The 12,634-nt window shown below is 45.6% G+C and overlaps 1 protein-coding gene across 1 annotated transcript in view; it reads left to right on the forward strand.

The window, feature by feature from the left end:
• Positions 1 to 2,793, forward strand: part of cpne4a (copine IVa) — a 29,982-nt gene extending 27,189 nt beyond the window's left edge. The window contains exon 17 of the mRNA XM_041044904.1: positions 662 to 2,793. Within this exon, the coding sequence (XP_040900838.1) occupies positions 662 to 793 (132 nt within the window). The 3' untranslated portion in view covers positions 794 to 2,793. The remainder of the gene's footprint in view (positions 1 to 661) is intronic.
• The last annotated feature ends 9,841 nt before the right edge of the window (positions 2,794 to 12,634 follow it).

A 12,634-nucleotide genomic window follows, 5' to 3' on the forward strand; every position in this document is an offset into this window, starting at 1 on the left:
TGATACTGTGAGCGTGTATATATAACTTTGTGTGACCCAAAAATAACTGGATGACTGTAAAGTGACAGGAAAACAATAAGCCGAGAAGAGAGGAGCAGAAAGAGTGTTTCAAACCGTGATATTGGAAGAGGAGGACGACGAGATGAGAGCGTATGATGTTAGTGTAGAAATTAGCTTTCAGCCTTTAAGAAGAAGCTGGGGTGGCAATCTGCCAGCTCATCTTCAGCAGGAAATTTTTTATTTCTCACAAATGAATTTTCAGTCTTTAACAAGTGAAGGTTACAGTCTGTACAGTACTGTGGCGATTTATCTTCCCAGTTTGGAACAGACGCTGGATATATTTCCCCTCCCGGGTTTAATCTGTGTGATGAATGAGAGTTTCTGTCTTTAGCCCCAAAAGGAAGCAGTTTTCATTTGACAGCAGCAGAACGAGGCAGAGACGAGCAGCTCTGACTGACGGGCTGCTGCTGTCTGTGGTTTGAAACTACCATCTTCATTACAGAACAAAAACGTATAGACCACATCATCTGCAGTACATTATGTGTATGATTATGAGCATATATGAAAGGTATATGTTACGTATACAGAAGAGTTGGAAGACAGAGCTACGATGAAATGATGAACAGAACGACTGATGTTTCCTCCGTCTCCTCCTCTTCAGGCGTCTCCAGCTGCTCTGGCTAAGAGCGTGCTTGCAGAAGTGCCCAACCAGGTGGTTGACTACTACAACAGCAAGGGCATCAAGCCCAAAGTGCCCAGCGAGTACCAGTCTTCCAGGCCATTTGGCCCCTGAGCGCCGCCACCATGGCTGCCCCCAGACAGAGCAACCTCTGCTGGACTTAGGAAAATGTTTACTGTATTTTGTTCTTTGTTAGTGTGGATGTTAAAGGTGCTACATGCAGCATTTTACCATGAGGAAATGGCTCTTTTAGACTCTGATGTGTTCACACAAGGCTACAAGAAGCCTGTTGGGGGGGTCGTTTCACACCGAAATTCATTCATTTCAGTGGAATCTACCACTGATGCAAAGTCTCCAGAGCTGATGTGTGTTTGTGGTGTTGATGGGAAATGGTCACGACAGCGACCACATGGAACCGAGTCCCATGAATAAACTGTGATAACTTTTTGTCCAGTTAGCAACCAGGCTAGCTAATTTGCTGTCTAGTGATTAGCTAACTGATAGCAAATAAGCTACCGTCGTGATGCATGTTCGTGTTCAGCTCACCAGCCACTGTCAAGTAGCTGCTATGTCACCAAGCTCCCAGCACTACGCATTACCAATGATCTCACGTTCATGAGAAATGAGGAACAGCAGGATGAAAAGAACTCAGTACCCTGACTTCATCTCATCTCCAGCTCCACGTCAGAAAATGCTAACTGTAGCACCTTTAGCATCCGTTGTGCATGCAGGGCCGACAAAGGCTGAGTAGATTGTAACGTTCAGGTGTGTTCAACGGATATGAAAAGCACACAAACACTGACCAATCCAAACGCTGCTTCCCTGCAGACAGCATGACAGGCGGGGAAACAGTCGCTGAAGGAATGTATGGACCCCCTGTCCCCCCGCCCCCTTCTGGTTTGTTTTTATAAGAGTTTATCGAGATTTTGCTAAATTTCGTAAGGTTCGTATGTTGTTAAGCATTTTGGCTCTCTGTCACATGAACAAGCGAGCTGCCTTCACAGACGTCTGCATCCTCTACTGTTTTTTCCTAAAGGCGAGGCAGATGCATGAACTGTTGTTTTGCATGCAAATCTCCATGCAGGACTCCTCAGTCCTTGTGGTTTGTGTTTCCTGGTAGTGAGTAATATGAGTAATACTGACGTTTACAATGTGCCCACTGATGGGGCTGTTCTACTCTCAAGCATGTTCACATGTAAACGAAAATGTGTGAGTAGATTTAAAAGCACAACCTAAGTATCTTTGGAAAGATTTCTAGATTATGGTGATAGATTTTGGTCATTGTGCCACAACACCTGATCTTTTTGTGTTTGAATTATTTCTCTTTCTTTCAGTCTACTTTTCTTGTTTTTGTTTGTTTTTAGACATTTAGTGGTAGTTTAAAAAAAACGTTCACAAACTACTTTCTAAAATTCTACAATTTGCTCAAATGCCACTTTTGAATCCTGCTTCACAACCCAACCATCCATCGATTTTCTGTGAGGTAAGGTAGCCCTGAACTCCTTATCCCTCAACATCTGGGAAAATTCCCTGGCAACTTTTAGAAAAATAAAGGAAACCTTGGGTTTGCTGCAGATCACCTTCTGGGAAGGCTGTTGGGAAAAAACCTCCACAGGGAGGCTTCCAGGAAGAATCTTCAACCAGATCCCTGGACACCCTTCTCTAGCTCCTATGGTAGAACAGCAGTGGAGTCTCTCTGGGTGTCAAAGCTCCTCGCCCTGTATATTTCTTCTGGGCTCTTGTCCCATTTGGATGTTCCCAGAAACCCAAAGGAGGTGATCAGATGCCTGGACCACCTCCAACATGAAGGAGCAGCTACTCCAAGCTCCTCCTGGATGTCCGAGTTTCTGAGCTCAGACGCTGTGAACAGAAAACTCATTTTAGCCATTTGTATCCTTGATCTCATTATTTTGTTCAACATCCTGATCCGAGCTGCAGTGGCACCAGGCTATGCAATGTAGTCCAGATGACTTTCGCTCCAACCACGTCCTCTAAGTCCCGATCCTGGGATAAATAGAAATATCACAGTGCAATGACATCTTTGTATTGATAATTTAGTGATTGATTATTTATTACAGGCACTTTTTTATTCTGTTGAGCAGAGAGAGAAAAGATGGAGGCCAGGTGTTGAGTCACATGACTTCTCGTTGTGTTAACATGCAGTATTGTGTGCAAAACAATGACAAACTGATGATAATAAAAGTTTTATCAGTAACCCCTGAGTGCCTGAGCGTGTTGCATGAGGTCAGTGAGCTCAGCTTAAATAGACCTGGGCCTTTAATGTTGTCGGTTACACCTGAGCTTCGTCTCACTTTAACCAGGTTTCCATCCAGACGCAGGGAAAAGTTTTACCGGATTTTATGAAAAATCGGACAAGAAAATGTGAATTAATGCTTGATACTTCACAACTGTTATGCCAGTATTGGTTCATTAGTGGATGGAGATAAACAGCAGGTGGAGCTGATTCTCAGTTGCTGCCATTAAACCGCTGCAGAAGAAGAGGAGCTGATTCAAAGAGCTGCGGTCGAAGCTCAGACGATGGAAACCTGACATTTGTTAGTTCTCTTCGTGCTTCTTGTACGTCAGATTTATTCACTAAGAATATTTCCATCACACTTTGATTTGCTTCCTGTGCTTTCAATCACATCCCATCGTCTTCCTCTGCAGATGGCGCTCCCCAGTTGCCATGGAACTGTTTCAGATTTTCAGTTTTTCTAAGCACTTTAACGTAAACAGTTTGTCCCTAAAGATGTTCTGATTTCAGGAGGGAGGCGAAGAAAACAACCACTTTAATACTTTAAGTGTTGAATATGAATCCTATTCAACACACGACAGAGTCATTGTGTTTGAATGTATCAGCTCCCAGTGAGAGTGTGTTACACTGTGCTGTTTGTTGTCTAACCCTGTGAGAGTAGAAGGAAGGGAAGTGAATTTTCCATCTGTCTCAACATCCTCAGTGATTCCCAAACAGCAGCAGCAGTAATTAAACAACTGGGCTTTCTGCTCGGAGGCGTGACGGGTTCAAGAGGAGGAGGAGACGGGTGAAAACAGGCCATTAACTCTGTCACTGGGACAAAAGATCCACAGAGAGATTTCACCGGCTGAACATAAAGAAGCTGTCACAGCGAACGCAACACGAGGCAACACAACGCTCAGAGTCGGTGAGTGTCAGCAGAGAACTCGTTTGACCCGAAACACTGCGGGAACATGTTGGAGGCAACTCGACCAAACCAACCGCAGCTTCAGTGCTGTGGTCGGTCACATGATCCGTGCAGCGTGAGAAGAAAAGTCGCAGGTTGTGTTAATGCAGAAAGGAGGATTAAGTGTGAGTCACAGTGTGAGTTACCACAACGCACAATCCATGAAAACACAACGTCTGCTCAGCTTTAGCTGCTCACCTGAGGGACGACGCTGCAGGTGATGACCTGCGTCCTTCAGCTCAGACGTGACGACATGTGACCGTCAGAGGACAGAGGCCGAACACACAAACGGATCAGATTCTTCTGCTGCTCACTGGTCACTTCGTTTGTTAGCTCAGTGGTCGGATCACCATTCAAATGTAACAGTCAGTGAAGGCATCACGGTCAGACCTACATTCAGTGTGTTCAGTACAAAACCAGCCGATGCAGACAGTCACATGATCGCATGTCTCTGTGTGTTACTGAGTGTTACTGTGTGTTACTGAGTGTTACTGTGTGTTACTGTGTGTTATCTGTGTGTTACTGTGTGTTAGTGTGTGTTACTGTGTGTTACTGTGTGTCTCTGTGTGTTACTGTGTGTTACTGTGTTACTGTGTGTTATCTGTGTGTTACTGTGTGTTACTGTGTGTTACTGAGTGTTACTGTGTGTTACTGTGTGTTACTGAGTGTTACTGTGTGTTACTGTGTGTTACTGAGTGTTACTGTGTGTTATCTGTGTGTTACTGTGTGTTACTGTGTGTTATCTGTGTGTTATCTGAGTGTTACTGTGTGTTACTGTGTGTTACTGAGTGTTACTGTGTGTTACTGAGTGTTACTGTGTGTTACTGTGTTACTGTGTGTTACTGAGTGTTACTGTGTGTTACTGAGTGTTACTGTGTGTTACTGAGTGTTACTGAGTGTTACTGTGTGTTACTGTGTGTTACTGTGTGTTACTGAGTGTTACTGTGTGTTACTGAGTGTTACTGTGTGTTACTGAGTGTTACTGTGTGTTACTGAGTGTTACTGAGTGTTACTGTGTGTTACTGTGTGTTACTGAGTGTTACTGTGTGTTACTGTGTGTTACTGAGTGTTACTGTGTGTTACTGAGTGTTACTGTGTGTTACTGAGTGTTACTGTGTGTTACTGTGTGTTACTGTGTGTTACTGAGTGTTACTGTGTGTTACTGAGTGTTACTGTGTGTTACTGTGTGTTACTGAGTGTTACTGTGTGTTACTGAGGGTTACTGTGTGTTACTGAGTGTTACTGAGTGTTACTGTGTGTTACTGTGTGTTACTGAGTGTTACTGTGTGTTACTGTGTGTTACTGAGTGTTACTGAGTGTTATCTGAGTGTTACTGTGTGTTACTGTGTGTTATCTGTGTGTTACTGTTACTGTGTTACTGAGTGTTACTGTGTGTTATCTGTGTGTTACTGTGTGTTATCTGTGTGTTACTGTGTGTTACTGTGTTACTGTGTGTTATCTGTGTGTTACTGTGTGTTACTGTGTTACTGTGTGTTATCTGTGTGTTACTGAGTGTTACTGTGTGTTATCTGTGTGTTACTGTGTGTTATCTGTGTGTTACTGTGTGTTACTGTGTTACTGTGTGTTATCTGTGTGTTACTGAGTGTTACTGTGTGTTATCTGTGTGTTACTGAGTGTTACTGTGTGTTATCTGTGTGTTACTGTGTGTTATCTGTGTGTTACTGTGTGTTACTGTGTTACTGTGTGTTACTGTGTGTTATCTGTGTGTTACTGTGTGTTACTGTGTGTTACTGTGTTACTGTGTGTTATCTGTGTGTTACTGAGTGTTACTGTGTGTTACTGTGTGTTACTGAGTGTTACTGTGTGTTATCTGTGTGTTACTGAGTGTTACTGTGTGTTACTGAGTGTTACTGTGTGTTACTGTGTTACTGTGTGTTATCTGTGTGTTATCTGTGTGTTACTGTGTGTTACTGTGTTACTGTGTGTTATCTGTGTGTTACTGAGTGTTATCTGTGTGTTACTGTGTGTTACTGAGTGTTACTGTGTGTTACTGGTATCTGTAGCCGACATGTAGCCTCCAGACTTTAATTACTTTAATATTAGGGATGAGTTCTTGATTCCTTCGCTCTGACCTTATTTTCCCATCAGTCTAAACGTCTGCAGCTTCTGTTAATCTGCTGTTCTGATGCACTATGGAAGATTTTCGATGAAAGCTGGAGGAGGTTCAGAGTTTGTGCACTTTAAAAAGCTGCTCGCTGTGTAACCAAGCATCTTTCAGCCAGTTAACAGCAGAGGTCAGCTGACTTCCTGTCAGTTGGTTATTACTGAGGTTGAAATGTGATATTTGAGGCTGCATGTCTCTGCTGGGCTGATCGGGTTCTTCCCTGCAGCTCTGATGAAGCTCCAGTAACTGTTCTCTTCTTTTACAGCTTCTCTCTGTCACTAAACTTAAATTCAAAGTGAGTTCGTTGGTTTTATTGGAATCTAATGAGCTGCAGTTTGAGATATTCATTACAGACACAGGTGATACATGAAACCTGAGCGGCTTGAATAACGTACAGAGTCTGAGGGTTTATCAGACTCTGAAGCACAGCACAGCTTCTGATGAGGCTGAGTTATGTTATCTCCTCCATCATCAGGTTACCAGCAGATAAACCTGGTCCTGACTGAGCTGGTTAGCACAGTGTTAACGTCGATTCTCACATTAAACATGTTCTCTGTCTTTTTCATTTACTAATTTACACTAAACACAAAGAAGCTTGGATCAGTTTTGCAGGTACAAACCAAAGTATTGGCCACGTTAAAATGGAGAGGATGATCAAAGCCGGTGCAGCTCATCCTCAGGGGACCATGAACGTCTGCATCACAGTCAACACACAAACAGCTGCTGATGTTTCAGTCTGGACCAACAGATGAATGTAGTCAAAAATATATGACCTGCAGAAAACTCTGGATCAATGAAGTGAAACTTTCAGGGCTAAACATGATTCAGCAGAAACTTTCCTGTGACTGGCTCCGAGTCACAAACAGCTGAGTAATGTTGAGACCTTCAGCTGCCGTGCCTCTGAAACACCCTGACCCACCGAGGCTTCGTTAAAACTGTTTAATTAAAGCAGGTTCAGCAGGTCTTTAAGTGCAGGAGGCACCTCCAGCCAGCGAGGAGGTTAATGAGGAGCAGCCAATAGGAAGCCGGCGTTCAGCTCTGTGACATGAACACAACAAGCTCCACCCAAAATCAAAAGTCTTTATCAACATCGCACAGATCACAGACACTGAGAAACAAAGGTTTGTCAGCTGAGTGAGTTTAACAGTATTATTATTATTATTATTATTATATTTGGTTATATATTATCATAGGTCACTGTGATACTGCGTCCTCTATGTTTCAGGTGCAGTTTGGGAAAATGTTCTTCATTTAAAGAAACACAGAGAAGTTAAAGAGTCAAACTGAGACAAACCTGTTTGATGAGAGATTTTCTCTCAGCAGATGAAGATGAACTGTTTGTTGGCAGCTGCTGAGACTGGAACAGGATGAGAGAGCAGAGCTGAGTGACAGCTCGCTGCTCCACAGAGGAAACGCATTATCATATTCAGCCAACACACACACACACACACACACACACACACATACACACACACAGACACACACACACACACACACACACACACACACACAGACACACACACACATACACACACACACACACACACACACACACACGCACACACACACAGACACACACACACATACACACACACACACGCACACACACACGCACATACACACACACACACGCACACACACACACACACACAGACACACGCACATACACACACACACACACACACACACACACACACGCACACACACACAGACACACACACACATACACACACACACACGCACACACACACGCACATACACACACACACACGCACACACACACACACGCACACACACACGCACATACACACACACACACGCACATACACACACACACACAGACACACGCACATACACACACACACACGCACACACACACACACACGCACACACACACACACACGCACGCACACACACACACACACACACACGCACGCACACACACACACACACACACACGCACACACACACAAACACACACACGCACGCTGCAGGATTCCCTTTGTGATGGAGTCCTCCTTCCAGATGAACCATTATCATTAATTCAAAGAAATTTCTGAATAATGAAATAATCTGTAATATTTGTACAAAAGTGAAAACAGCAGCAGTGAAACACCGAGTGGAGAAACAAGCAGCGGCTCCGAGAGGAAAAGAAAATGATTTTAATATTGGATTTTTAAAAATCTAATTACGTTATAAATTGGCAGGAGGAACAGAGAGAGGGAGGGAAACAGAGGAGAAGCTAAACGAGAGCAGAGACAGAGGGATGTGATGAACGTTCATGTGATAACGTTATGTAAGAGTGAGAGCAGCAGCACGAGCGTCCTGAGGCTCAGACAGAAAAACTGGATTCATTCAAACAGACTGGAACGAGCTTTGTGATGGTTTCTGCTCTGAGGACACAACGTTTTTACTGCTCAATTAAACTAAACACAAAAAACAAAAACACCTGAACACGATGCTGTTTATCTACTGGGAGAGGTGTGGGCGGGGCCACAGAAACTGACGGACTGTCCACAGTCTGTGCACACACACACAGAACAGAGAGACATGTCCCTCCGCACAGGACAGACCAACCTGCTCCAACCTGCTGACAGTTTCATATGATCTCCACACAGGCGCAGGTGATCCTACCTGATCAACAGGCTCCGCCCACCAGCTGACTGAACACTGCTGAGGATCTGAGGCGTCTTCACCTTCCTCTTCCTCTTCAGTAAAACCAGACGAAAGCTCAGTTTGTGCTTTTCTTCATGATGAAGCTGCAGAGAATAAACAAACTGAAGGATCCGTGTTTGATAATGAACTCAGCAGCTGTGATTCATCATTCGGTTTTAGTCTTATCTCAAAACAGACGTCTCATTAATGACATAAACATTTGTCCTCACATCGCAGAGCTAAAGTTTGACTTTGTGAAACTCATTTACGGCTCCACCTCCTCCACTCTGGGGGAGGGTGGGGTCCAATCACTGCAGAGGTGGAGAGGAATCTCCATGTTGTTATTGACTCGTCTCTGAGGGGAGACTACAACGGAGCTCTGTCTGCGCTCGGCTCTGCTCAGGGTGCTGGAGGCAGCAGGTGCTTCATCCTGATAAAATAAAATCAGAGCAGAGGGAAGCAGAGAGGACAGTCAGGGATCTGCTCCCACACCTGAGCCGCACTGCAGGTCTCACGCTCTGTCATGGTTCTACATGGATGATGAGCTGCTTGCTTGTGTGTCCTTGCTGAACAGTGGATGGACATGGATACATGGACATGTATCTGCAGCTAGAAGAAAAGACAAAGTCCTGGCCCCGAGCAAAAATGTCCTCAAGGCTGCACGTGGACTCAGCCAGGTGTGTTCACTGCAGGTTACTGAGCAAACACCAACATGGCAGCAGTAATAGGTTTAATGTCATTATATGTTAATTAACAACATTTCCTCATTGTGCTCATAAAAAAAACGATTTCCAGTCGAAATAAAGAGACTGAGACAAATGAAAGGATAAAAACGAGCAAACAGAATCTGGAGATGTTTTCTCTCTGATCAACCAGAAAATAATATATGGTTTTATTTATATATAATATTTTTAGATCTCAGAGCGTTTCCTCCCCCCCTGAACACCCCCCCCCCCCCCCCCCCCGAACCCTCTCCCCCCTCCGAACCCCCCTCCCCCCTCTGAACCCCCTCCCTGGAGCCTGGGCAGGAGATGGAGGGAAAATATCATATTTTTCTTCCTTTCTTTAAAATGAGGCCGCGTCCGTCAGGAGCTGCTCCATCGAGGCAGGAAATAATGGGGTGTCACCCCCTTTACCTCCCCCTCCTCCTCACCCACGCCCCGCCGGCCATCTCTCACCTTCCCCTCCATCAAGGACACATTAGAACCCAGCTCTCATTACTGCAGAGACATCTGATGATGTAGGTGAGTCACAGGAGGACACCTGGATCTGGATTCATTTCAGACCAGGACCAGGGTCTATATTCAGTTCTACAAACTTCAGAGTGAGAAGTAAATCACGTTTATCAGTGACTGATCAGAGAGGGAGCAGCCAGTCAGGGATCTGGTTGGACCGTCCTCCTGGGGCGTCTTCATGCTGAGACTCTGGAGTCTGAGCGTGTTTTATACTTGTGGAGTTTTTGTGTTTTGCTGTTTTAATATTTCATTTTTGGTTTCATTTAAACGAATCTTCTTCCTTTCTCTGCTCGGTGAAGCGTCTCACAGCCTTCGTCAGTCAAAGTGCTGCTTCGCCAACAGATGGAGGAGAGAGCCGTGAATTACTGAAGCACAGAGAACGGAAAGAGAGAAAATGTGGAGCTTTTGTTTTGCTCGTCTCCGCCTGCAGGTGCACGGCCTGGTGTTTGATTAAGTAAAACTCCATTCGTCTTCTTATTTACGGTGGAATCTGAATGAACATCGTTCTCATTACATCATAAATCATTCATGTCCAACAGTGAATTTCCATTAAAGCGACAGCGTGGTGAACATGTGAGCGAGCGTTTCTCTGCTGGTTGAATTATTTCTGAGAGGCAACACGCAGCCGAGCCTCCTCTGAATTAATCATCCATTACAATGAGGCTGGAGCTGAGCACGAATGTCCCAGCATACGCTCAATCCAGGGGTCAAAGGTCAGCTCAGGCCTGGGGGAGGAGGACCTGAAGACGACCCCCTCCTCAGGTAGATCCCCTGAGCCGCAGGCCTTCATCCATCTTCCCCCCGTCTTCAGAGAGACGACATCGATCACTCCGCCTCTCGGGGGCCGAGGCAGCGCTAACGATCCTGATGAGCAGGCGTTTGTCATTTGGCGCGTATCGAACAGGAAGACGTGCCGCCATCGCTCCGGCTTGTTAATGCTGAAATACCAAATCATCCGTCTCACTTTACACGTGCCGGGGTCGTTTCTCTGTCCAGCTCGCCGTGTCCAGCGTCGTCCTTACTGCTGCCACCTGCAGATAAACAGCAGGGAGAGTTTATCTGCTCGCCCCCACACCGATCGTTTACCATCATCAGGACATGTGATGGCTTCGCTAATGAGCAGCTCCGCTGACAACAATGGAGCAGATGGAGTCATTGTCTCACCTCGGTGGTTTTTAAAACAATGTTTTTGTGTTTCTCTTGTGGTTTGTGTCCGAGCAGAGACACTGAACAGTTACTGGAATCTCCTGATTAATACACACTCACAGGTTCAGGGCTCAGCCGGGTCCGGACCCGACGGTCCCACAGAGAGTCCTCCATCTATGCAGTGAGCAGCTACACCAACACAACACAGTACAGCAGGCAGAGCTGCTCCTCTTCCTGCATGGATGTTGATTTGATTTGCAGTGTGAAAGCAGAAGACGTCTTTCTGCAGACGTCTTCCTGCAGACGCAGGTTTACTGCACATGTATGGAAACTGTCCTCTGACAACAAGGTGTTCTAATAAGAATGAGCAGCAGCAGCGGCGGCAGGTGTAGCTGTAGCAGCAGCAGCAGGTGTGGCAGCAGCAGCAGCAGGTGTAGCTGTAGCTGTAGCAGCAGCAGGTGTAGCAGCAGCAGCAGCGGCAGCAGCAGCAGGTGTAGCAGCAGCAGCGGCGGCGGCGGCGGCAGCAGCGGCAGCAGCAGGTGTAGCTGTAGCAGCAGCAGCAGGTGTGGCAGCAGCAGCAGCAGGTGTAGCTGTAGCAGCAGCAGCAGCAGCGGCAGCAGCAGCAGGTGTAGCAGCAGCAGCAGCAGCAGGTGTAGCAGCAGCAGCGGTGGCGGCGGCGGCAGCAGCAGCAGCAGAGGGACGAGGCTTCTCCAGCAAACTGAAACACATCTTTCATTTAATTACTTTCTGTTTTGTTTTTCTCTGTCTGCTCATTGACTGAAGCACATGAATAACAAAGCTGACATGAGACTGATTGTGTATTCATGAATGTGTCGTCCATCATCAGTCAGAGGAGAAGCTGCAGGCCGTCAAACACACTTCGGTCTTCACACTGATGAAGATCCAAGTAAAGATTTGTTTACATTAATGATGGAGAGCTCGCCGCTCTGAAATCCACTCAGTGTGTTTGTGTTCATGCTCACAGACGCTCCTGACCTTTTTCCATTTTCTCTTGTAGACTGAGACAAAATGAAGCGTGTGCAGACGTCGGCTTCAGAAACTGTACTGATGCATCAGTGACCTGTGACCTGCGGCTGATCTCTGATCAGATCATTGATCCTGAGTTAACTGTTAATGACGATTGAAACGATGTCACACACTTTTTTCTGTTTGTGTCTCTGCTGTTTGAGCTCACACACACGTTTGGACATCTGTCTTCGTGAGGACATAATACATTCCCTGTCCCTGTCTTTAGCCTGAACCCTGAACCAGCTCTAAACTCTCATTCAGCATCAGACTGAAAAATAAAATTAACTCTGAACAGAAGTAGATAAGGACAGTAAACACAAAGACCACCTCCACCTTCACCTCCACCTCCACCTCCACTCCGTTCCATCGGACCCCTGAGTCAGACTCTATTTCTCGACCTATGTTCAGGTGTAACTCAGTAAAGTGTTGTAGCTGCAGTTGTATCACGTGCTGTAAATGAGTTGAGCGTATGTTAACAGTGAAGTTACGCTTCCTGTCCTCTGTCCTGCTCATGGGGACAAATGTGTCTCTGTAAATAATATTATAAAGAGTTCCCTTTAAATCT

Source organism: Toxotes jaculatrix, chromosome 8, assembly GCF_017976425.1.
Source record: "Toxotes jaculatrix isolate fToxJac2 chromosome 8, fToxJac2.pri, whole genome shotgun sequence".
Classification (NCBI taxonomy): domain Eukaryota; kingdom Metazoa; phylum Chordata; class Actinopteri; family Toxotidae; genus Toxotes; species Toxotes jaculatrix.